Raw genomic sequence first — 26,557 nt, 5'->3', positions numbered from 1 at the left:
GAAACCTTGTCTCAAAAAACAAACAAACAAAAAATTCACATCTGTAGCCCCAGTGCTAAAGGTGAGCAGAGGGCAGAGACGGGCAGATTTCCAGATCTCACTAGCCAGCCAGGCTAACTGAAATGGTGAATTCTTGGTTCAATGAGAGAGGGAGAGAAAAAAGATAGATGATAGATAGGTAATAGATGGATGGATAGATAGATAGATAGATAGATAGATAGATAGATAGATAGATAGATAGTCTTAAAAGATAAAGAAGGAAAAGCCAGAGAAATGGCTTGGCAGGTAAAGGCTCCTGCCCCCCAAGCTTGACAAGGCAAGTTCCATTCCCAGTACCAACACAGTAGAACAAGAGAACCAGCTCTCACAAGCTGTCATGTAACTCCACGTGTGCATCATGGCATGTGTGCACCCACACACATACACGCAAATGCAGACAATAAATAAATATAATAAAAAATTTAAACAGCGAGGGAGAATTATAGAAGAAGACAGCTAATACCAACCTCTGGCCTTTACACACAAATGCACAGGCAAGCACACATACATGTTTTCACAGGCATGCACACACACACACTAAAAAAAAGAGAGGGAATGAGAAGAGAGGGGAGGAGAGGAGAGGAAAGTAAAGGGAAAAGAAGGAGCACATGATGAAACCATTTGTTGTTGTTTTTCCGAGACAGGGTTTCTCTCTGTGTAGCCTTGGCTGTCCTAGAACTCACACTGAAGATCAGGAGGGCCTCAAAGTCAGAGAGCCGCCTGCCTCTGCCTCCCAAGTGCTGGGATTGAAAACATACACCACTACCACCCAGCTGAAAATGTTTTAAAAATTAAAGACGATGTGGTTCAGATGGCGGAGTGCTCGCCTAGCATGCGCGAAGCCCTGGGCTGGATCCACAACTCTTTATAAACCTGGTGTGGCGCTCCATGTCTATCATTTTAACAATTGGTGAGTGGAGGCAGGAGGATCAGAAGTTCAAGGTCATCTTGGCTACTAGGAAGGTTGAGGCTAGCCTGGGCTCTAAAAGACTGTCACAGTAAATTAACTAAATATAAACTCAGGCTATATATACTCCAGTGAGCTCAGATTTCCTCTTGTGTCATAATATGCCTCTCAAATACGATGTATTTGAAGCAGGATCCACATGAGGTTTCCACAGTCATTGGTCACTATGTCTTTTAATATTATTTTTAAAGCCTATAGGTGGGTGCCAGAGTGTACACTTATGGTCCAAGGACAGGAGGCAGAGGCAGGAGGATGACTTGAGCTCAAGAATTCAGGACCAGCCTGGGTAACACAGCAGGATCCTGTCTCAAAAACTTGTTTTTACTTTTATTTGTTTTTAGTACATTTGCATGTGTGTGTGCTGTGTGCATGTATGAATTACATATGGAGGTCAGAGGTCAGTGTCAGCTGTCTAGCCTAAGGAATGCTGTCCACCTCCTTGGAAACAGGATCTCTCATTAGCCTGCGGTTCTCCAATCAGGCAGACTGTCAAGTGAACCCTAGAAGTTAACCTGCCTCAGCCTTCCCAGCACTGTGTACCCCACCATGCCTGCCTCTTATCTGGGTGCAGGGGGTCAAGCGCAGATCCTCATCCTTGTAAGGCAAGCTTTCTCCTAACCCAGTATCATCCAGACCCCCCAATTTTATTTAAATAAATATGTATGTGTACATTTTCTATATATTCTATATAGAATATATTCTGTGTTTATTTCTCTTTCTTTATAAATGACTTATTGAAGAAAATGGGCAGTTTGATAGACCATTTCTCATAGCTTGGGTTTTGCAGATGAGGCCAATCTCACCCACAAGATGAGAGTGACCATTCTGTGCAGACAGAGCCTGTGGGTGAGCACTGACAGGGGAAAGCCCCTGTGTCGTCACATGCTGTGTTTTTCCCAGTCTCTCCATCCTCTGTGGCTCCAGAGCTGCTAACTGAGCTCAGAGTGAGGAACCTGCCCACACTCACAGAGCACACAGCCAGCTGCCAGGAGAGGGAAGAGGAGGGGGGACGGGGCTGGAAGAAACTGGGCACAGGCCTGTCTCACAGCTATAGGGCTTTGCATTCTTACTCTTGGAGCCTCGGGCTCTCCATCTGCAACTGCATGCTGCAAGGACAGTGTGGACTGCAGAGAGAGCTTGCATGAGAAGAGTTGCAATAGGGAGCCTAGCCCAGGCTTCTGCGCAATGACCCCCCTTCCCCACCCTCAACCTAGTTTCTCCATTCCCACAGCAGGCCAAGCCTCCTTCTTTCCAGAGCAGGATGAGGCTCAGAATCTGGTCAGTCACAGGCAGTCTGGACCCTCTAATAGCCCGCAGCCCACCCTCAGCCCAGCAGAACAAGATGGGTGGCCTCCAGAAGCTGAGCACACTCTGTTCCCAAGGAGGCTCAGGCTGGCCCCTGTGACCTCTTGGACTTAGAGAAACAAACGGCCATTCTTCCTTCTTCCTCTTCAGTTTTGCTACTCACCCAGAGCCCCGGAGGGGAGGCCCCAGCTCCTTACAGTGCCCAGCCCATTGGGTGGCCCAAGAGTGGTGCTCCAGATGAGCACCGGTGTTCATGGCCCAAGTCAGGGTCTACAGTACATGAACATAGGTCCCTTGACCCCTGCCCAGGTTCAGAATCATGTATTCACTCGGTAGGCAGTATGCCAGGACTAGGCAGTGCTCTCAACCCTTGGGAGGCTGAGGAAGGAGGATTGCCACAAGTTCAAGGCCAGCCTGGAGTACATAAAAAAAGACTATCAAACCATCACAGTTATCAGCATCATCACCATAGCAGCAGCAGCAACAGAAGCGCCTTCGCCACCATCACTATTGTCATCATCACTGTCATTATCCTCATCCCAATAATAGCAACAAACAATGGCAGCCCCGACTTGTCCAGTGTCTCCTCCATACCTCCCGTGGTTCTGAGCCCTGTGCATGCCAGGCAACCTCTACAATCTCCACTCTACAGTGAGACGACTGACCCCTGGGGCTGAAGCAACTTGCTCACGTCACATAGCTTGCCATGGCAGAGCTGGATCTGGAAAAGAAAAAAAAAAAGCCTGACACTGCAGAAAGCAGTTCAAGTCCCGTTGTTGCCCACAGCCACAGGCCCAGCCTCCTGCCAGCTACTTTAGGATACTATACCCGTGCTACTCTGCCAAGCTGAGAATAGACGTTTCTGCTGCTCAAATGCAGCTGTGGGGTGAAGGCACAGCGGAGAGAGTGCATGAGGAGGCAACAGGCTAGAGGGACCTAAAACCAGGAAAACTCGATCTTCCAGAAGCTTCCTGGATGGACAGCCCCATGGACTTGGCTTTGCATTTTTGGAAGCTAGCTTCTCACTGCCCAGCCTGCCCAGCGTTCTGTCAGAACCTCCAGTGGTGGGTCTGGCCAGGCTTTATAGCTATGTTGATGGAGACTCCTGGAAACCTAGCACCTGAAGTCTCCACCCCCCCTCCCACCCCCAGTGGAGCTCTGGGGAGCTATCTCAGAATTACCACAGAGTGAGGAGGGTTGGAGTGGGTGGCGGTGGCATCTGAGGAGAAAAGAACTCCCTGGCCAGCTATTGGCACCAGTCTGACTGGTTATGGCTAGTTTCCTCAGTAAGCTCTCTGAAGGACAAAGTACATCTGTCCTGGTGCCCTGATTCTCGTGTGTGTGTGTGTGTGTGTGTGTGTGTGTGTGTGTGTGTGTGTGTATGCTTGACAGGGTTTCTTGTTTACTGGTATTCCAGGCTAGCTGGCCTGCAAGTATCCAGAGACTTATCTCCAACATACATTCCATTGTATAAATGTGGAGACTACACACAAGAGCTACCACACCTGCCTTTATGAGTTTCTTGGGATTCGAACTCAGATCCTCACACCTGTATGGCAAGTGCTTTATCCACTGAGTCATCTCCTCAGCCCCTCCTGGTGGCCTCTTGGCTCCCAGTGCCAAGCACAGGCCAGGTGCACAGTAGATATTTGAGAACCTTTAGTGGAAAAGGTGAAGATGGAGGGAGGCATGAAAGAGTGACCAGGCCATCACTAGGTCTTCAGGCTTTAGGCTCCAACTTACCAGAGATGCTGTCTGGGTTTCTGAAGCCATGAGGAGGTTCCCCTTGGAGGAGGGCAGGCTGTGACTATGACACCCATACCTGCCATCTAGTTTCTGCCTTGGGGGTAAAATAGCCTTGTGTTATGTCCCCATAAGAGCATGAATGGTGGTGAGTGTAGCACAGCTGCTTTCATTAAAAGTGGGAAGAACCTGCGAACAAGCAGTGGGCCTGGCTGTGCAGGCCCCAGACTCCCTGACTGCACCTAGGCTCTCGTGTCCAGCAGAGGCTAGACAGGGGCCTTGTGTGACCCTGAACCTAGTGAGCCAGGCCACAGAAAGGTGAGGTCTCCGGGTCCCACTCTACTCCTACGGTCTTCAAAAACACCACGAGCAGGTTGGCAATGGGCAGAACTGTGCTCCTCGTGTGTTGTTCCTCATGGCGCCCTCTCCCCGCTCCACAGGGGACACATGACCATTCCACGTTGTGGCTCGGGACACGGGCTCAGAGTACCCAAGGGTTTGCCCACAGCCTGAGGCTGGGAAATGCTACCACCTGGACACTAGAATGAGCCTACCAGCTGGGGTGGTGGCAGCACACGCCTTTAACGCCAGCACTCGGGAGGCAGAGGCAGGTGGATCTCTGTGAGTTCGAGACCAGCCTGGTCTACAAAGCGAGTCCAGGACAGGCAGGGTTACACAGAGAACCCCTGTCTCCAAAAACAAAAATCAAAACAGACAACAACAAAAAGAAGGAGCATATCAGACCCCAATGGGCGCAGTCTCCCCTCATGCATGGATACAGTTTCTGCATCCTATAGGCCAAGATTCTCTTTGCAGCCTGAAGCTGGAATCTCCCCCAGGAAGTGAACAGCAACCTCCACCCAACCACAGTCACACACACCATTTCTCCCGCATTCATCCAACCACAACTTTTACCTCAAGGTTCCCATGAGAATGCTAATCCATTGCTCCTGGGTCCCCTCCATCTCCCAAAGGGACAGTGACTGAGGCACCAGGTAAGCATGGGCTGTCCCTCCTGAGCAATCCCTTGATCATCTCACAAGTGGTAGACCACACAGCATCTTTTCAGCTTAATTTTATTTCCTCTTATAAATGGGCACAGCACAGGGAAATGTTAAAAACAAACAAACAAACAAACAAAAGACGAAAACAAAACAAACAGAAACAAAACAAAGCAAGCCGTGTCCTTCCCAAGGCAGGGGTGGACGAGCACCCGTGGTGGGGTAGACCGGACCTTGGTATCTTTATCCAACTTCCCTCCGTTTTGTATTTAAGTTTTGGCCATGAACTCAGGACAAGGATGGTTAATAAACAGGTTATTGGGGCGGGGGAAGGGTAGGAAGAGCCTGGGGAGGGGAGAAAACCCCCGTTCCTGGTGGCTCAGGGGCTGGGAGGGTTCTGTACAGGAGAGAGGATGAGGCGGTGCGGTGGGGAGACACTGCCTCAGAGGGCTCTCTGGAACCACACTGTCTACGAAAAGTATTTACATGCATTCACCACGCTGGGGCCAGGCATACCCAAGCAGCACCCAGAGGGCACCTGGGGGAAGCCAGGCCATCAGCCCCTCCGATGGTGACTCCAGGGCCCAGTTTGGGCCTCTCTATAGATCTGTACAGTGTGGGCTTCTATTTACAGACACCAAGACTGGGGAGGTACATCCCAGGGGAAAGCCAGGACAGCCGAGGCAGCCACCCCCTGCCCTGAAAGCAATGTTGGCTCTGCTTTCCGTGGTGCGAACCCCAGCCTGGAGGCCTAGTGGGCAGCTAAGTCAAGCCCAGGTGGGGTCTGGCCCCAGCATCCTAAGCCCTTGCTGCAAGTCTGCTCAACCAGTCCTGGCTGTCACCCACATGCCTCTGGCAATCAAAGGGAATCAACCTTGCACATACAGTCCCTAGTCTGGCCCCCAAGAGAGACGAAGTCTAGCTCTGCAGTTCTTTGGCCCCAGCATGCCTTACTTCCCTCAGGAAACCATGGCCTGGAGAGGTCCAAGACAGCATCAGCTCCTTTCATTCAGAATGCAGTATGCTTCCAGGCATGCCGGCATCCGGAACACCTTCTTGGGAGCACTGAGGTGTCCCTGGACTCATTGGGGCAGGCTCTGCATGTACCGCACTGTTTCTGGGGCAGGGTAGGGACCCTGCACCCACATTGCACTAGGAAGAGTTCAGTTTACCCTTGTAACTGAGCTCTCTTAAATCATCCTGGCCTCATCAGGCTGGCCCAAGTGCATCTGGGCTGCCCATGACATTAACCTTCATGTCAACTTCATGGGCTTAAAGCCTAGACCTCGGCCTTGGGGCCTGGGTCGCATACATAGCCTCTTCTCTCAAATGCTGAGGACACAGAAAAGGAGTGTTGGTACTAGAGGACCAAAACCCACAGCCCCAAGGCCAGAGTCACCCTGGGATGTGGAAAGCGGACTCTAGCCCAACGCAGAAGCCGGGTGCTCCTGCCATGGTCCCCCAGTGTCCCTGTGAGCTAAGCACCTGAAAGCTGCCTCCACCCCACCCCCAGCTCTTAAGCCTCCTCACCAAAGCTCACCAGAACCAAGACAGCAGCCATCAGGGAGTCTGGGACACCGGGCGGCTCTCCTCTGCTCCTTGCCCAGCTCTCCCGCTGCAGGCAAGACCCTAGCCAAGCTCCGCGCTCCAGGTCTCACAGGCCTAAGACTTCTGTCATTCTTCCACCGCCTCAAAGTCTGGGCCAGCTGGCTTCCTTACAAAACTCTAAACCTCATCAAGGGAGCCATGGGGTCTGGAAGACAGAACAGAGCCTGGCAGTGGGTCACCCACCCCACCCCCTCTAAAGACGAGCTCTGCCGACTGCCTAGGTCCTGCCTCCATTGCCCAGATGTGGGTTGTCATTCTTCCCAAGTCTGCTGTGAGGGAATCTTTAAAACGAAAAAGAAATAAACCGGGCAGTCACCTGACTGAACCCAAAACATGTGTGAGAGATGGGGGAGGGGTGCCGGCCAATCGTACCCTAAGCTGTGCCCCTTGGGTGCTGAGAGCTCCAGCAACACACCCCTTTTCCCAAAAAGAGAATGGTGATTCCCACATTTAAAATACCTCTGAAACAGCCCCACTTCTAAGGGTAACACAGACAGGAAGGTAGACTTGAGGCCTGTGACACCCTTGTCCCCATCAACTGCTCTCAGGGCCTACAGCGTTAGGATGAGTCTGCTGGTCTATGGGTCCATCCGGTTATAAGCCAGAACTGCCAAGTTGCCCGGTCAGTTGTGTCCACACAGAGGACCCAAGGTGGGTAGGCCTGAGGTTGGCCTCGCCAGGCCAGGGCAGAGGACACAGAGGGCCTGGGCGGAGGCCCGCCCTCACAGGCACTTTGGAGACATGTGTCCTGGGAGGCAGAGACAGCTCCTGGCTCAGAGAAGAAAGGAGATACGTGGAGACCAGGGACAACCCACACAGGTCCTTGGTCCTGGGGGACCCTAACTCCCTTCCCAGCCTCCAGCCTGGCTTGGGGCATCAACCCTTCTTCCTTCAGACTTGGCTGGCAGAGGCTAGCCCCAAACCCCTCTCTGTGAACCTCTGTGGGGAGGGAGAGACTGCATCTGTGTGGGACTGTCTGACATAGTGTGGCTGGTGTAGGTGTCATGGTGGGGACCAAGTGGAATAGGGTGACTCTGGGGGGACCCAATATGGGCTGATGCCTACAACTCGGTCCTGCCTTCCTCAGTGACCCAGATGGTTAGAGGAGCCAGATGCAGGACCAACGCATAAAGAGATAAAGTGGGAGCAAGGTGGCATGGTCACCATTGGTGATGATGACAGTGGCTTGCATGGCAGAAGCATCAGGATGTCTGAGCACTGTGTGAAGGAGCGTGCGTGTGTGCGTGTGTGCGTGTGTGTGTGTGTGTGTGTGTGTGTGTGTGTGTGTGTGTGTGTGTGTGTATGAAATGTCTTGCTGACTGGGTGGTCAGGACTGGGTATGTTTTTGTCTCCTGTGTGAACGCAGTACAGGATTATAGCAATGGTTGACAGAGGCTATGTGACATCCCCCTCTGCAGAGGGACACTCGAGTGGCCTCCCTCACCACTGGCTGTCCTGTGCACTGAGGAAGCCCTTTCCCTGGGAGGCAATGCAGAAAGAGGTGCTGCCTTGGGACATGTGCACTGGGCAGGGGAGAGAGAAACGGTAACCCCGGAATAGAGCTCAGGCTGGTGACAACAAAGGACACCCTCCCGCCGTTGAGAGGCGCCTTGGAACAGCAGCTTGAGGCTGCTGCGCAGGTCTAGACAATTTTGAGTTGAGGGGCTCGATGTGCCTTGTGTGGGTCCTGGAAGCCAGCGTGGTGGCCTCTGTAGCAAGAAGAGGACATCAGCAAGCACTGTGGGCCATCTTAGGCCTGCCCCTATTTCTACCAGCAACGGGGGGGGGGGGGCTTTCTTCCTCTTGTCCACTGGACACAAGATCCTGATGCCCCCGACGGGAGGGAATGGGACTAAAGAAGGGCACAGTAAGGGCACAGTCTGGGGCAGACGGTGGCGCCCCTGCTCCTTAGGACTGTCTGTGTTAGGCTAGCAGTCTGAGCAGAAGGAAGCAGGGCCAGGCTCCTTCCCAGGCCCAGGCCTGGGCTGTGGAGGGCAGAGACTGGGCAAGGTGGCGTCGAGGCTGCCCGAGGCAACTGTGGCTTCTGCTAAGCGTAGAACTCCTCCTGTTTGTCGGGCTTCTGGTACGTGACACTCGCCTGCTTGGGCTCCTCCAAGGTGTAGCTGCCCTCGTCCTTCTTCTTCATGCGGTAGATGAGCAGGGTGACCAGGAAGGCAGCGAAGAGGGCACCCACCACACCACCCACGATCACGGCTGTGGAGCAAGAGACAAGAGGTCAGCAGGGCTCAGGAGCAGCTTAGAGGTGTGAGCCGCCTAGGGGACCTGGAGGACGGTGAGGACGGTACTGGCGCCACTGCCTGCCTCCAACTCCTTTTCCAGTGACTCAATACAGACTGGTCACACCATTCCCTAGGTTGGAGGCAGGTGCCCTGGTCCTTGCCAGTGTGACACATCATCATTGGCTGTCAGACGCTCCACTGCCTTAAAACCATTAGGAAAGGAAGGTCCCCTCCCCCACAGTGCCAGAACCATCTCCTGCTGTCTCCAGTTAGATTCTCCCAAGCCCCACCAGGGTGAGCCTTAAAGGCCTTGGGTCAAGGTTGGGTCAAAGGTCAACCAAAAGACAGGGAAGAGATTATTAGCACCTAGGAAGGTCCCACAGGGTCAATTGAGATGACCTCAAAAAGCAAGGGTCCAAAGTCAGAGTCTACGGAAGGGGTCAGAGGATATAAGGAAAGTTCTAGAGAGAAAGAAGAGCTCAGACTTCCCTGGGGAGGAATGGAAGGAGAGGTTCACAAGTAAAGCCCCTGCTCTCCCTTCCTGCCTCTCAGGAACCCTACCCCCTGCCCTTCCCTCCCCCCCCCCCCTACACCCCCCCACCCCACCCCCACACCCTGGAGCCTGGCCTCACCTACGAGCACCTCCTTCCTCTCTAGTATGCTCTTCTGAGGGAGCTGGGCCGCAGAGCTGCCCGAGTCGATGGCATTGTCATGGAGGCCAGGGCCTGGGCGGGCACCCTTGGGCAGTGTCCCCGGTGGAGGTGACGGCTTGGCCGCGGCTCCCCCCACAGCCACCACTTCATTGGCTGTGTCGGGCTGTGTGGTCTCTTCTTGCAGCTCAAAGTCCCCACTGGGCCCCCCACTCACTGGCACCTCTGGCTCATCCTGGATCGTGGTCAGAAGAGACTCTGGAGTCGGGGTCTGCAGAAAGGGTGGTATGACCTGGGGTTAAGACCAAGCACTCCATACACACAAACCTACACCAGGTGGGGCCAGCACTCGCTGTGCTTAGTCCTCAGTGCACCACACACAGCACTGTCTCCACAGAGAAGCAATTAGTGGTAAACAAGCCCAGAGAGGTTGTGTGGCTTTTTCAAGGACACACCGCCTAATACATGGCGGAAGCAGAACAAAAATCTAGACCTGTCTGATTTCAGAGTCTGTACTTCTAATTACTGGACCTCATATTGCTGTTCTCATCCCTGGCCACATCCTGTCCCTATCCTGTCCCCCATGACTTCCTCTCCAGCTGCCTCAGAACAATCCTTGGTCAATTCCTGTCCAGGAGAGGGAGTTGTCTGGGGCCTGCTAGGCCTGGCTCTGTCTTCACACATAAGGCAGAAGTAGGTTGCTTCACCTGGAGGCCAGTCCATGTACACTCTCCAAACCAATCCCACGGCCAGCAGTGTACAGCTCCCCACTGCACAGAGGTGAGAGCAGTTAGGGGCTGAAGCTGGTCTGTGGGAGCCTCTGTGGGTGAGGGGGACACGGCTGATTCCTGAGGGTATGGCAAAGGTGGGCCAGAGTCTGGCAAGGCCAGTCCCCCCACCACCACCCCTCCCCCCCCCACCCCTGCTTCTGGCTCCGGGTGCCACACCCTGCTATTGTTCCCCACTTCCTGAGAGGCCTCCTCTCTGAGGGAATGGCTTGGACCTGTGTCCTATGGGACTGGCTGGGACCTGAGAGGGACTGCAGGGCTCCAAGGGCAACGTCACGGCCCCAGGGCCCCTGTGAGGTTGATGGCAAAGTGTTTTGAGGCTACCCAGAGTCACCATGTCCTCTTCCAGCCTGGTGCACACACAGTTTTTCCAGACAGGGTCTCATGTAGCTCAGACTTACCTAGAACTGGCTACGTAGGGAAAGACAACTGTAAACTTACAATCACCCTGCCTCCACCTCTGCTGGAATCACAGATGTGCGCCACCACACTGGGTTTCTTATGCGCACTCACAGTGTACATGCATAGACCAGGTTGCAGGCTTCTGGTCTCTCCCTTCCCCGATGACCCTCATCACGCTCTTCCCTTCAGTGCCCGTCTTCCTCAGCCTAACCCTGGCCACGAAGACTGGCTAGCTTCAGGAGCCCCCAGCTTCAGGGCCCCCCCAGCTTCGGGATCCCCAATTTCAGGACCCCCAACTTCAGGAGCCCTCAGCTTCCAGACCCCCCAGCCTCAGGACTCCTCAGGTTCAGGACTCCCCAACTTCAGGAGCCCCCCAGCTTCAGGACCCCCAACCTTAGGAGCCCCCAGCTTCAGGATCCCCCAGCCTCAGGAGCCCCTCTCCTCCCTCACCCCCCAGAATTTGAATCCTGATTAAACTACCTGAAGAATCTTTAAAAGAAAAAAAATGGCTTCCTCTGCCTCGCCTGCAAAAAGAGGTGATCACATCAGGATGCTGGGAGGGTTTTGGGTTGCAAAAGTACTCAGGGAAAGTACCATGCATCTGGCTACAGCCAGGTGCTCCCCCATAGCACCCATTCAGTCACCCTCAGGCCATGACAATGACAACTACAATGAAAATGACAGTGACAAAAGCTAAGCAGCTGGTTTGTTTACTGTTCCAGAATTCTAGGAATTGTAAATGGTGAGGAAATGCCGTTTGCAGATAAACGACAGGCCTCTCTCCCTGTCTCTGTCTCTCTCTTTGAAAAAGTCTGACTGTGTAGCCCAGGCTGACCTGAACTTGTAGCAATTCTCCTGCCTCAGCTTCCCCAGGGCTAGGATTTCCACACTGACAACCTATTTATTTATTTTGGTTTTTCAAAACAGGGTTTCTCTGTGAGGCCCTGGCTGTCCTAAAAATCTCTCAATAGACCAGTCTGGACTCAAACTTGAAGATCCACCTGCCTCTGCCCAGTGCTAGGATTAAAGGTGTGCACCACCACCACCCAGAGACGACCTTTTTTTTATTCTTTCCTTTTTTGTTTTTTCAGATAGGATCTAGCTCTGGTTATCCTGGAACTCACTCTGTAGACCAGGCTGTCCTTGAACTCACAGAGATCTACCCATCTCTGCCTCCAGAGTGCTGGGATTAAAGGTGCGTGCCGTCACGCCCTGCTGGCTGCCAATCTTTTAATGCTGCTCTTGACATGAACTCCCAGCCCGGCCCACCCGTCATCCCCCAACTCCACTCCACAAATCCACCTAATTGGTATCTTGGCTCAATAGCAACCACAACCCAGCTGCCCTGGCTCTCTGACATCCCCTGACCCTGTCCAGAGGCTCCCACCCAGCACACACACCAGGCCTGCCTTGCCTGGCACCTCCTGGTCCCTACCCAACGCAACTCTGTCCAATTTGTACTAAAGCCCTTTCTCACCCACTGTCCTCACCTGAGCCACCTCCGTGGGTCCAGGAGCGGTGGTCCCCAATGGCAGAGTACTCCTCTCAGCAACATCAGGCTCCTGGGTGGTGACTGGCCAAGGAAGGGCTCGTGGCCGAGAGGTAGCTGTGTTGACCAGCCTAGGTGTTGGGGCCTCCGTGTCCAAGGTAGCCACAGTAGTGGGTGGTGAGGGAGCTGCTGGGGTAGCAGCCTGGGCTGTAGCTGCAGTGGTCAAGGGAAGAGGCAGCAGCCCCTGTATGCCGGTGGTCCTTATGTCTGCAGTGCTAGCCATGGCAGGGGGTGCCGCAGGAGTGCTAGGGGCAGTGGTGGCTGCTGTGGCAGGTGCTGTGGCCATAGTAGGGGCCCCTGTGGTGGTGGCAGCAGTGGTAGATGCAGTGGTGGACATGGTGGTGGCTCTCTGGCTGGGCTCTTCCAGGACTTCCGTCACCTCTGTCATCAGTGGGGGACTAGTAACCGGTTCAGGGCTGGGGTGCTCAGAAACAAGCTCCTCAAATGGGGTATCCACAGGCTGGATATCTGTTGTGGGTAGCACGGCGGGTGCAGTGGGCGCAGCCAGGGCTATGTCAGGGACGAACTGCATGGCTGTCTCAAGGCCGGACTCCTGCTCGAAGTCTGTGGGGGTGGGGAGAGGGAGAGCCCTGGGGAGTGGGTACTCCTCACTGCCAGATCCCCAAGCAGGCACTGCCTTCCCAGTACACCCACCTCTCCAAGCAATTTTTCCCCCAAGAAAACAAGAGAGAATGGAGGAAGTCTGACCAGATGAGCTAGCCCATGCCTAGCCAAAATCTTCGAAGGGGCCACCGCTTCCAGGCAGCCTGCCCTGACTCTGCCAACCCACTCCTCCTGAGTCCTAGCAACTGGTGAACGGATGCCTCTGTCTGGAATCCACTCAGGGTTACAGGAGGGTAAGGCCCGACCTCTTGGGAAGGGCCAGACACAAGGACATGCCCTGCACAAATTCAGGGCAGTGGGGACCCTGCATCACCCAACCTCTCAGATATGAGCAGAGCACCCGAGAGGATAAGGCCTTCTTAAAGAGTCACATAAATGACTCAGGTAGAGATAAGATAAGGGACTCGGAGGGGAAAAGATGGGAGGGTGAGAAGAGCCCATGGGAAGCCAGGGTCTTTGAGGGCTGAATAGGCAGAGTGTGAGCCAGGAAGTGACACTATAGAAGACAGCACCAGCTTAGTGAGGAGGCTTAAAGCACACACTGGAGGGAGACTGGAGGCAGAGATGGAGCAGCTCAGGAGTATGAGCCTGGGACAGTCTGGTCACACACACACACACACCCTGGCTGGGTCCATCTCAGCACACTCTCTCAGTTACCAATTCCAGGGTCACACTGACTTCCTGCCCCCGCCTCTCAGGGCCTATGTGAGGAAGGTCAATCCCTCAGCAGATAGGAACATGGGTGTTCCAAGGGGTCAGAAGTCACTCAGCTGCCTGGCCACAAGGCTGGGTCAGAGCTGCTGGATCTACCATCACCCTGCCTGACCCACACACAGTAAACCGGCCTTCCCCAAGACAGACTCAGCAACCCAATCCTAGGTCCCTGAAGCTCTCTGTAACCCTATCCTCATGCTGAGCTTGGCCGCTGCTGATGGACCCAAGGGACTACCTGCTTCAGATGAGGCCAAAAAATCATCCCTGCTGAGGACTTCCAATGGCCTTCCACATATAATTGGTGCCAAGCTGGGAACACTGAGTCACTGAATGGCTGTCTACATTTCGTCAATGAGCCACAGGGCATGAGCCACAGGGCAGGAGCCGTGGGGCTGGGGACAGGCCCAGACTGCACACAAGAGTCCTGGGCTCTGAAGACTTCCTAGCACACCTCATGCCAGAAGGATGCTCTGCCCTCCTCCTTTTTGAGGTCTTGTTCTCCATACAGTGGCAGCACAAACTCAAGTGGCCTTAAAAGCTCATTGACTGGTGCTACATGCCAGAAACACGCAGGGAGACTTGGGGATTACTTACAGCCAGAGCCTGAGCCCGAGTAGAGGTAATCCAGTTCATCATCAGGAAACGAGTCGTCATCCCCTGAGCCCTCAAGGTCCACCGGCCTCTCGAAGTTCTCACTGCGCCAGCGTTGAGCCTGGGAGGGTGCAGAAATGCACAGGGTTAGGCACTGTAGGCATTGGCCTATACAGGCCCAAGAGACAACAGGCACACTCATAGGCAAAGTGACCCATAAGTGCTACAGAGAGTTGGGTATTGGCAGATGGCCACTTCCCACCTACCAAAGGCTATGGTAACAGTGCTCTCTCTTACCTGACAGTTGTCATTAGGGAACCATTGGCTGTCCCCCACCCCCACCCCCTACCCCTCACCCCCCACCCCCACTGCAGTCGCTGCCATCCCTGCAGCAATGGGAACCCCTACACAGAACGGGCTCAGAGAGCACAGTACTGAATTTGAAACCAGGACAGTCGCTTGCAAACAGGGCAGGTTATTTATTCCACTTGCGTATTTGGTAAACAGAGTGGCTCCTTCATAGTCCTGAGAATGCCCTGGAGCACTGCAGACTCAACACAGGTCCACTATCACCCCTGTGTGAACAGTGCCCACAGACAGGATCCCACTCAGTCCTCAAGATGAATGGCTTAGGTGGCAGGACACCAGCCCAACTCACAGATGAGGAAACTGGGGTTCCACTGCCCAGAGAGCTAGGAATGAAATGAGGTTTAAGATCCAAATGGCACCTCAAATTGCCAAAGGCAGAAAGGTAGTTCTATAAGACAGGCTTGAGTGATGGAGAGGACCCAGGAAAGAAGTGCTAGAATGGGTAGGGAAGGGAGCAGAGGGCTCTCCGTGCTGAGGCAGCCGTGACTCTTCCCCTAACCGAATGTTAGCTCCCGCCTGGCCTGCCTCACGGTATATGCAGGCCCAGCATCAGCACAGGCTCTTTCTTACTTCTGCTTCCTGGGGTTAGCAGGCTTCTTCAAGGCCTAAGAACCCTCCAGAGTCAGAACCTGGGAGGTCTAGAGCTGGTATCCCCAGCTCTAACTGTACTCCTCCTTAGAAGCCCTCAGTTGGGGGCCAGAGAGATGGCTCAGAGGTTAAGAGCACTGACTGTTCATCCAGAGGTCCTGAGTTCAATTCCTAGCAACCACATGGTGGCTCACAGCCATCTATAATGAGATCTGGTGCCCTCTTCTGTTATAAAACACTGTATACATAGTAAATAAATACATGTGGTTTTTTTTTTTTAATTAAAAAAATACATCTTTAAAAAAAGAAAATTAAAAAAAAAAAGGAAGCCCTCAATTGAAGCCAGCACTAAGAGCCTCAAAGGCCGGTATGTAGACTCCCAAAGAGGAATAGGTGGCCTTGATGTTCTGTGTACCCTACCCAGTGGTCCCCACTTTCAGAGCTTTGTGGGGGGTTGGGTGGGCGGGGGGTGGGTGGAGCTCCTGGTGTTAGGATTCAAGTCCATGGCATTTACATCTTATAATTAAAATCCGGAGAGAAAAGCGCTATCGGCAAGAGAAACTGAATCCACCCTGGGGTTGATCAGTGCAGCTGCCTCCCTTGGGCTGGCCCTGCCTGGCCTGCAGGTTCGCCCAGCACCCTCCACAGTGCCTGGTCCCCCATCTCTTCCCAATCCTCTGGTCTCTCTGCCTACCGCACCCTTCCAACACCCACCTCCAGCGTTACTTTGTTTGAAAGGCATCCATCCCACGCTCCCGAGTCATGATGCCTGATGCTTGTGAGCAGTTCTGCCTTGAAGTAACCATGTTGAGGGGCTGCTCCCCCTGCATCCACTCTCTATGAATGAGGCTGCTCCGTGAAGAGGGGCTGCCCCGTCTAGCAAGGTTCCAGGCACTGAGGAGGCTTAGGACGGCAGGTTTGTAATTAGGAGACGCTGTTTAACTCCTGGGGCAACACAGGAGCTGGAATGGCTAGAGGTCATCCAGCAGGTGGATTTCTCTTGGAACGCAACTGTTTTGCAGAGCAATTACACATGAGAATGAAAGCTGATCCCAGGGAGCCAGAGTTCTCAGGTAGTGCCTGGGCATCTGCTCCAGCTGGCAGAGGGGAGCCATGGAAGGTGTGTGAACAGGGGAGGCACCAGACTGGCAAAGCACTAGACGAACACTCAGCATCTCACACCCCTGCCACTCATGGGCCCTTCTAGAGTTCATGCAGAACCAAAGAGAGGCTCTTAGTCCTGGCTTCCTGCCCCCAGCCCCCAGCACCTGCTCCAGAGCCCTAGCCAAGCCAGCCAGGGCAGAGAGCCAGGAGAAGATATCCCTCATACAACAACACACACACACACACACACACACACACACACACACACACACACACACGTCTGGAAGTAATGAATTAATCAGTATTTACTTTCTACCAGTGAGTCACAGGATGGAACAATTAGTGTAATTGCCCCCGTGACTAATCACTGGGTCTTCTTCCTTTGTAGACATCCCCAGGAGCTCAGAGCAAGCCCATCATCACCCACCAGCTCCCATCTCTGCCCAGCCCACACTCCCCAGGTCCTGGGCTGCAGGAGCCACAAGCTTCTACAAACTAGAGTCCCTTGGGGGCTTTGGACCACTGTCCCTCTCACTGTCTAGCCAGTAGCCTGATGTCACACAGCAGGATGGGGACTACGCAGAGATTTCTGTCTTTCTCTCCTTCGAGGCAGGCTGGAAAGGAATATTCTAAGAGATCTGTCATTCCAGGGACCCCAAAATAAGAGTAAACACAGGAGCCAAAATGGGGACTCCTCAAGGTTTCTCAGTGGCCAAGAAGGGTTTGCATAGGTCTAGAGACAACTCCAAAGCCACTGAGACCCTGCAAGTGGCACAGTCAGAGATACACACTCACCTAGAGGCAACCATCGAAGGCAGCATGCCTTTGGGGGCATGTGAGGGAAGTGGGGGGTGGGGGGAGTTTCCATGCAGCTGTGAGCTCAGAAAGGAGCATACAGCCTCTCATGAACCCATCAGCCTCCACTCAGGTAGCACTCACCTAGATACTATTCAACCTGGCTCAGTAGCCATTGACATGACAACGGTTGCCATGGCAACCATATTCTCCATGCTAAGGACCAGGAGCTGCAGCTCCCCACAGAGCTAGAGAGTGTAAGAGAGGGAGATGGTGAAGGATCAGAGGACAGCAGGGATGCAGAGGGGGAAGGCCAGAGCAGGCAGGGCTGGGGAGAAGGGGGAGGTGAGAATGCTAGGGAAGGGAAAATTCTCACATCTCAATTTAGCCTCACACTCATCAGAGGCTTCTGGGGAGGGGCAACCTCAGCGAGTTCCCGAACATGCCTCCACCAGACATCCTTCCACCAGAGTGAGCTGCTGTGGGACAGAGTGGGAGGGCAGTGGATAGCCTAGTAACCCTAAGGTCACCCTGAGGATCTGAGGAGGAGAATGCCTGCGGGAACACTAGGGATGCTGGTAGCTCAACTCCCAGGGGACAGCAGAAAGAGAGAGAGAGAGAGAGAGAGAGAGAGAGAGAGAGAGAGAGAGACAACCTTCAAACAGCAGTGGAGAAAGCCTTATTAAATGTCACAAACTGAGGATCAAAAACAGCATCTCACCCTGAATGGCATCTGCATTCGCTTAACTTCACACATAATAAGCACAATTGTCTTTGTTACCCGCCCCCTTAAAGAATAGAATCCTAGTGCCCTTGACTCTGTTGGCCTCACTGTATGACCCTTCCTGTGGCTCTCCACAGAGGCAGCCTGCAGCCTCCAGCCTCCTTTAACTGAGCAGCCTGCAGGCACCCATGTCCCAGCAAGTGACTGATAGGAGACACAGCCTAATGTGAGTATGTACAAACTACATACTCCCATGATGCACATATACCCATGTACACACACAACTACACAGTTCTTCGGATACACATTCAAGTACACCCATGCACACACATACACAAACACACCAACAGACATATATATCCATGTATAACCATTTACACACATCCCAGTACACACATACCCTCCAGTAGACACACTTATATACACATGTACACACATACCCCAGTACATGCATATACTCACACACACACATACACACACACACACACACACACACACACACACATCTATATATACACTCCTTATACAGACACCTCAACACACACACAATGCACTGGGTACAGTTAAAAGCAACATTGGCAAATCCTAATACACATGCCCAGTAGAGCTTATCAGTGTTGTATGCCAGCCCACGCTTGTTTCAGATGACTCGCCCCTACAGCTGCTCCCCACAAGCCTCAGCAGACTCAGAGCCACAAGTGTCACCTCCATGGACCAATCAGTCTGCCATATGCACATCCATGCACATCCATAGGTCACATGGCACTCTTCCTTGCTATATGGCCAGCTCCATTCTAACACAAACATCACACAGCTTGAATCTGATCCCTTTGCACTTGTGCTCCCTGGCACCACCCCCCTGGTCCAGCACACACCATGAAGGAAAGTACCCCTGACATGTGTTCTGCCGTGGCCATCTCAAGGCAAACAGCCAGTAGAACTTCCTCCTTCCTCCCACTAGGGACCTGGGTACCAGGCCATCATCATTATGTGGCGGGGGGGGGGGGGGGGGGGGGGATTATCCTCAGGCTACAGAGTCAGACAGCAAGGCTGGCCTACAACCCAGGCATGAGCACACCTTCATCCCGAGTCCTCTCTGAGTGCTCTAGGCCAGCCAACTCCATGTTCCGCCAGGGCCCAGGGTTCCTACACATGTGGCCAGCCCCATTTGCCCAGCCTCACACCCACACCAGCACTCAGCACCTGCCTGTACTTGCAGCCCCACTTACTCTCCAAGCTGAGCCTTAAGAGCACACCCCTATCCCATGGATGCCACAGGCCCCTCACTCCTGGAGCAGGCCCCTCCAGACTCACATCCTCCCAGGATGACACAAACTCGTGTGCACACGACCAAGTATAATGTTCCTCCCTCGTTGTCACATTCATCTGGAACTGACCCACAGCCTCATCCCTCAGAGACACCCACACCCCACCCGAGGATGCAGGGAACCTGGCCCTATGGTAAGCAGCCTCCCTTACCTAGCCACCTGTCCACCAACAGGTCTCTCTCCCCATTGTCTTAGCAGCTTTGGGAATCCTTGGGCTCCTGAGTGCCTGTGTAGAAGGCTTCCTCCTCCAGGCCACCCCAGATTCCTGACCAGGACCAGGCTAGATGAGGTCTCCTGTCAGACATGTCCCCTCAGTCCACAGCAGCCACTGACCATGGCTCTGAGACACCTCCCTTACTCAGAGACCCCTCTAAGCCACCGACAAACTCCCAAGGGACTCTCTCTACCTCCTTCCCCACCAGAACCTTCTAGAGAGGCAGGGCAGTGCAGGGTCTCTCACCCCTTGGGTTCTCATCTGTGAAAGGAGATGGTAAGAGCAGGAATCTTGAGCCACTGGCAGGCCTCACCAGGGCCATGCAAATGACATGCAGGACACGGGGTCAGTAGCCATTGGTTGTCAGTTCTGTTAATGTCTCCACAGTTTCAGACCTGAAGCCACAGCCTCCTCCTGGAGGAGACAGAACAAACTGTTGAGGCCCAGAGAGGTGGAGTGACATTGCCAAAGCCACACAGCGGACTAAAGAGAGAGGCTGGAGGAGGGGAAAGATGGGATGGGGTGCTGAAGCGCTCAGACACATAAATTAGGTCAGCCGCCGGGGGGCGGGGGGGGGGGGGCCAGGAGCCCAGCACCCTGTGCCCTGCTAATGCCGCAAAAGCTAGAACAAAAACAAGTGTAATTAATTCTTCCCCAGCTTCCTTCCCCTAATTAGCCAGACTGGGGCTCCACTGTCCTGGTGACCAGAGACAATGTGAGCTGGGCTGGGAGCCCACCCTAAGGCTCAGACAGTCTTGGGTTCAAGTCAAGCTCTACTTATTTGCTGTGTGTCTCTGGGCAAGTTACATAACGTCTCTGGGCCTATATTTGGCTAAGTAGTGACAATAATAATTTATGCTTCATAGAGCTGTTGTGAGACTCCAATAAGGCGGGGTGTAAGGTAGACTGTTGGTGCTGGCTCGACGCTACAGCATGCATTGCCACGCCAGACCTCAATTTTAAATCTAAACAAGGCCTGAGAGATGAAAAAGATCAAAGTGTTCGATTCCCTCTCCCAACAGATGCAGAGATGGGCTGGCGGGGGGGGGGGGGGGGGGGGGGGGGGGGGGCGGGGAGAGTAGTCTAGATTAGCCCGGCAAGCATCAGAGAGGAGGAGTGGCTTGCCTAAAGATGCACACAAGTGATGGCTAGTTCCTGGAGTGGGGCTAGCAACGGAAAGGTCTAGGCAGAGCCCCAGGATCCCTATGGGCTCCATCCCCAAAGGCCCTCAGCCCTGTGAGAACTTAGCGTCTCTCATGCTCACCAGCTCCACCCGGGAAACCCAGAGCCTCTCTGTAGGAATGTGGGTTGTGGCCAGGCTCTGGGCAGAAGGATGGCCAGGGGTGACAATGAGAGCATGGATACCTCAGTCCTACCCCTTCCCACTCTTATGCCCCAGCTTCCCCAGGGTAGCACTGAGTTCATTAAACACAACCCCCTCTCCCCCTTCCCCTGCTCCTTCTCCCCCCAACCCTGCCCCCTCCCCTGCTGCTGCCCTGCCTAGCACATCTGAGCAAAAGAAACCAAGGCATCAGCTGCATCCTTCCCCTGCTGTGTACTGGGAGTGGGGCGGGGGTGTCAGCAAAACCTCTCTCCATCACCTTCCCTAGCTCCCTGGTGCCCCTCAAATCTCTACTCCTTCAGCAGCACTGACCCTTCCTCCCTGGCCCCCACCCCAGCCCAACAATGAACAGGTCACGGAAGCCCCTTCCCACTTCCAAATGTGTTTCTTTTCCTCTTCCTCCCCCTGGGTAAAGTGAAAAAGAAAGAAAAAGAAAAAAAAAATCTCAGGCTACAAAACCCAGGTAAGGACCCCTCTGAACGGATCCTTCCCAGCCTTTTGGAATTAGGGCCTCAAGAACAGGAGCCCCAAGGGCAGTGAAAGAAGGGGACCTGGAAGCAGTGTCTGTTCCCAACAACAGGGACTGTTAAATAAGCTATTGTACACAGAATAGTAGGTACCTGTGAACAATTGTATTTTCCACACACACCCATGTTACCTCATTAGGTCCCTTAAAGGCCTGAATACATCCCAGAAGATTAAAAAAAAGAAAAATCCTTCTGAAAGAATATTTCAGAATAAGGGAAAAATTGTCCACTGACTGCCAGGAGAGAGGCAGCTGGGCTGCTAAAGTAACTGCTGGGCACTTCTGTCCCTCAATGTCTGAGTGGCTCTGGACGGACACCAACTCTGTCAGCCTGCCCTTCCAGACAAAACAAAGGCTCTGGAGCAACATAACGGAGGCTGGGCCTAGGACGTGTTGGCAGTTAATACCGTCGCCATCAAGTTCCAAAGGGAGGCTACCCAACACACATGGAGTGCAGCCAGCCTAGCAGAACCTGCCACGAAGGCGACACCCCCACGTTACATTTCAGAGAGGCCAAAGAGGCCAGCAGGCTATCTGGGCCCATCTGTGGTTTCCCAGGGCTTTGCGTCAGCCTAAAAACGCTGTCCATTCTTGACCCTATGCATGCTTCCGCCTGCTGGTCAATGGCCTCCTCAGCCCTCTTCCTCTGTGGACACCCGCCCGGCCCCCCCCCACACACACACAAAGCAGTTGGCTGTAGCTGGAGGCTGGTGGGCCTGGCTCCACCCTGTCATTCACCCTCATCATGCCAGTTCTAGACACAGGCACCCACCATCCACCCACCCAGGCATAGGATGCAGGCAGTCACTCCCTGCCACTCAGTCTGTCTCCTGTGTTTGGATGAAGGACAGTGACCAACCCGGGAAAGCCGGGAAATGCTTCATCCCAGGCTGAGACAACCCCACCGTCCCATCCACCCCAGCCATCTGCTCCTGTATGTCACCTTTGAGACCACCCTGACACACTGCTCCTTGATTTCCCAGCCTCTGCCCTCTAGCCTCCGCCTTGTCACCCTCTCCCACGTGATACCCTAGTTCCTGTCCCCAGGCCTCAGTGGGCTTTGCTAGGCTTTGCTCCACCAGGTTGGGCTTACAGGCTCTTCTCACTTCATTTACAGACAAGGACACTAAGGCTGCTGATCCCCAGTGTGCCCCAACAGGACTTGAACCCCCGACTGACTCCTGTACCCAGGGAACGCCCCCACCCCGCCCGAGCCTCCAAGAGTGCACACAGGCCCCAGACTATAGCATGGTGTATCCCCTGGGCATTTTTCAAGAGGACACCTGTGTTGTTCCATCTTTCAGTGTGAAGAACAGTTAGTGCTCCCAAGAGGGGAGCACTCACAGTGGGCCTGGTTCTCTGGGTGCATGCAGCCTGGGTTCTCTTCACAAACACCTCACTGGTGGGGGCTTATCCTCATCCCACACATGGGAGCGAGAGTTCAGAGAGATAAAGCACTTAGGCCTGAAGCTCACAGCATTGGGACTAAGATAGGAAACCAAATTTGGCTGAGCCCCACAAGCCGTGCAGTGGTCTGCCAGGTTACTTGTGCCATTTGAGGTCACATACTAGGCCCTAGGTCCCATCCTTCCCCAAATCTGCCCCCACGGGAGGAAGGCTATTTCATTGCAGGGAACAAACACACCAGACTCTGATGCATGAGCCATGGAGGCCTGAGGAGCCACCATCCCCATGCCCAGGTAGAAACTAACACATTTAGGGTCCACATAAGACACCAAGAGAAGCCGGGTGGTGGTGGCACAAGCCTTTAATCCCAGCACTCAGGAGGCAGAGGCTGGCAGATCGATGTGAGTTCGAGGCCAGCCTGGTCTACAAAGCAAGTCCAGGACAGCCACGGCTACACAGAGAAACCCTGTCTCGAAAAACCAAAAAAAAAAAAAAAGACACCAAGAAAGGTCTGACTAGCACAGGTCTCAGAGACTGCCTAGGACCACAGTTGTCCCCAGCCACCCTCAGCCTGATTCCTGGAAGCCACACAGATCATCCAAATGAGCAGAGACTCAAGCTAGGGCAAGTAGAGGCCAAACCCCAGCATTGACTTTCTGCAACTGTGCAACCTAGGACGGAAAGGCTACCTCTCTGAGCTGCGGCTTCTCTGCTGTGCTTATGTAAGCTTAATAAGATTGCCTTCAAAGGGTCAGGGGATGGGACACTGGGGCCCCAGTGAGGACCTCCCTCCTTAGCAAGATGCCCACCTGAGCCTAGTCCTCCCGTCTGTAGACCCTCACCCAGGGCAAAAGACCACGAGAAGAGAAGCACAGGATCCTGGGCACAGCAGGTGGCCAATGGGTGCATCTCTCCTCTCTTCCCCTTACTCTCAGGCTGTGGGTCTGGCAGTCCCAGCTCCTGAGACAGTCTGTCTCCTTCAGTTGACTACTTACATGTGTCAGGCCTTTGAAACAGCCCCTCAGGGGACAAGGTGTTGACCAGCATCAGCCTGAGAGCTTTGTACCTTGTCCACTGTGCTACCCTGTAGACACCTGAGGGATGCAGGGACCACTGTACTCAGAAGCCAGACAACAACCAGCTGATGAAGCTGGGAGAAAGCAACCTCAGATCCGGCCAATGGGACATCAGACAGCATGGCCACTTCCAAAAAGCAGCAGGCAGTTAGTTCTTTAGAATGTGAAACTTAGAGTGCCTGTCTGACCCAGTAATTCTATTGTTTGTTTTTTTTTTTTTTATCCTTTTAAAACAGAAGCTCATAAAGGTACATGCTGCCAAGGCCAAAGACCTGGGTTCGATTCCCGGAGCTCACATGGTGGAAGGTGAAAACAGGCTCCTACAGATTGCCCTCTGGCATCCACACACCCAAAATATTCAAAAATAAATAAATGGAATGCAATACAGAACAGAAAAGCAGGACTGTCCAGAAGAGCCAAAAGAGGAATCCATCCTGATTGCCCAGCTGAGTCCTGCCTGCAAGCACAGGGCTCCTACTGCATCCAAGTCACATAGGAATGCCCCTGTTACCAGATATACAATTGCTGTGCCACCCTGCCAATGTTCAGGTGACCCTCATCATCTGCTGCGAGGATACTTAAAGCAGAACCCATCCACACAGAAGAATATTACTCAGCAGAGAAGGCTACAAAGATAGCGTACTCGACCATGTGAGTAAACCTCGCAAGTATTGTGCTGAGGGACAGAATCAGTCCCGCAGACCTCACACTGGGTGGCCGCTGGGAAGGAAGTGTCCGTCCTGGCAGCGTGCTGACTGCTAGGGCTGGGCAAGCTGGGCATGAAGGGAACAGTGACATTGGCACAAGGTCTCTATTCAGAATGGTTTTTAAAAACATTCTGAGGGAGGTGGTGGCGCACCCCTTTAATCCCAGCACTTGGGGGAGGCAGAGGTAGGCGGGTGTCTGTGAGTTCGAGGCCAGCCTGGTCTACAGAGTGAGTCCACGACAGCCAGAGCTACACAGAGAAAACCCTGTCTTGAAAATCTAAAACAAAACACTAAAAAAAAAAAATCCGAAATAACCCAGCATGGTGACACACATCTGTAAACCCAGAACTTGGGAGGTGCAGGCAGGAGGTTCAAGAGTTCAAGGTCATCCTTGGCTCATAGCAAGCTTGAAGCCAGCCTGGATAACCTGAAATCTGGCTTTTTGGTTTGGTTTGGTTTGGGCTTGTTTGGTGTTGTTTTGTTTTGTTTTGAGGTCTTAAACTAAGTGATGGCTGCAGCATTCTGGAAGGATACTGCACAGCCCCGAATTACAGCAGTCTCCACCCTCCTCCTGCATCTCCTGCAGAGCTCCCAGAACCTCAGGGAGACTGACCCAGAGGTACCATATGATTCCCGAAGTGCCCTGGAGCCACATGGGGCCCAGCGGTCGCTCCATGTCTTACACCTTACACTTTGTATGCCTCTCCGTTCCTGATGCTGGGGCCTCTACTAACCATAAGAAAGGTCACTTGAACACCAGCATGGTGACACAGTGATAGTCCATCTGATAACAGAGACAGATGTTCCTAAGCGACTTGCATGCACACACACAGTATGAGCCCCAGGCTTCCAGACAGAACTCAACATGACAGCTCAGGATTTAACGACACCATTCAGAAAGTTACATGATTTGAACTTTATGAACTGTTTGTTTCGGGAATTCTCCACTTGGTATTGTCACGCTGTGGTTGACCGAGCATAGGGAGTAAAGCCATGGGTAAAAGGAGACTGCCTGCACTTTGTGGCACGTGGGTCTCATCTTGGTACAACTCTGTAAGGCGGAAGTGTACAACTGAGCCTCAGAGGTGGCGGGGGACTTTCGTAAGGTCACACAGCAGGGCTTGGACTCAAATTCAGAATCTCCGAGAACTTATGCTACACCCTTGCCTCCTTTCAGCACTCCCATCTAAGTACCCCCCACCCAGGGTGTAGCCCCATGGTGCCCATCTGTGGACTGGCAAACCTCTGCTCTGGAATTCTCGGTAAGGGAAGCAGGGGTTGAGCCCGATCTCTCTGTGTTGCGCATCTCCCTCAGAGGGTGCAGGTGCAGCTCACCTCCTGAGAGAGACCCAGAGGAGAAGGCAGCTCCCAGAAGCTTCCTCAGGAGCCCTGCAGGCTGCCCTAACAACAAGATACAGGGCCAGAGGGGGCCCCCAAAGGCTAGGCACAAGTCCATCTGTCCCCTACCTTGTGGCTGTCCAGTGTAGCCTCAAGGACAGACCGCCCCGTGAGCTCCAGGGTCTGTTCCTCAGCCCTGCCCACCTCCATTTGGCTCCCAGGCCAAACCTCTACCAAGCCAAAAGCAGCTGCCAAGCCCCAGGCAGTTTCCGCTCTCTGCTCCCAGACGGAGGAGGCCCCGTCTGTCCTGAGGCCTGGCTCAGGTCCCATCTGCCTGCCTTTGTCTGGCAGGTTCTCAGTGTGCCCTCAGTGGCAGGGTAGAGAGAGCGCGGAAAGCTCCATATGCTGTCTCTGCCCTCATCAGCATCCCAAGATCCTTGAGCCTCCAACCCTCAGCACAGGCTCCCCGATGTGCGATGGGCGCAGAGTTCACCCTGCCTTCAAGGCCTCCTCCCACTCTGCAGCCCAAAGACAAAGCTACCAAGACTCCCTCCCAAAGCCTTCTCAGGCAAGGCTGGAAGAGGCCCCATAACACCTGCCTGGCCCCTTCCCTACAGGGAGCTGCATGGGGCAAGGCCAACACAGAGCGGTGGCTGACTCCAGCCCAGCCCCAGGAATGAATGAATGGGACAGATAATGAATAAGAGTGATGAAAGAATGAATAATTAAATGGAGGGAGAAGGAGATAATGAGTAAGAGAATGAATGAATGAATGAGGGGGGATGAATGAAAGAGAAAAGGAATGAGGAAATGAATGA

The 26,557-nt window shown here is 53.6% G+C and overlaps 1 protein-coding gene across 1 annotated transcript in view; it reads right to left on the bottom strand.

Moving 5' to 3' along the window:
• Positions 1-8,448: 8,448 nt before the first annotated feature.
• Positions 8,449-26,557, bottom strand: part of Sdc3 (syndecan 3) — a 30,529-nt gene continuing 12,420 nt past the window's right edge. The window contains exons 2-5 of the mRNA XM_051171413.1: positions 14,225-14,342; positions 12,234-12,856; positions 9,536-9,824; positions 8,449-8,877 (exon numbers count right to left, since the gene is read on the bottom strand). Coding sequence (XP_051027370.1) covers positions 8,711-8,877; positions 9,536-9,824; positions 12,234-12,856; positions 14,225-14,342 — 1,197 coding nt within the window. The 3' untranslated portion in view covers positions 8,449-8,710. The remainder of the gene's footprint in view (positions 8,878-9,535; positions 9,825-12,233; positions 12,857-14,224; positions 14,343-26,557) is intronic.

Source organism: Acomys russatus, chromosome 29 (genome assembly GCF_903995435.1).
Source record: "Acomys russatus chromosome 29, mAcoRus1.1, whole genome shotgun sequence".
In the NCBI taxonomy this organism is placed as follows: Eukaryota; Metazoa; Chordata; class Mammalia; order Rodentia; family Muridae; genus Acomys; species Acomys russatus.
Note: the sequence above shows the minus strand (reverse complement) of the source record. Positions and strands in the feature narration are given on the sequence as shown.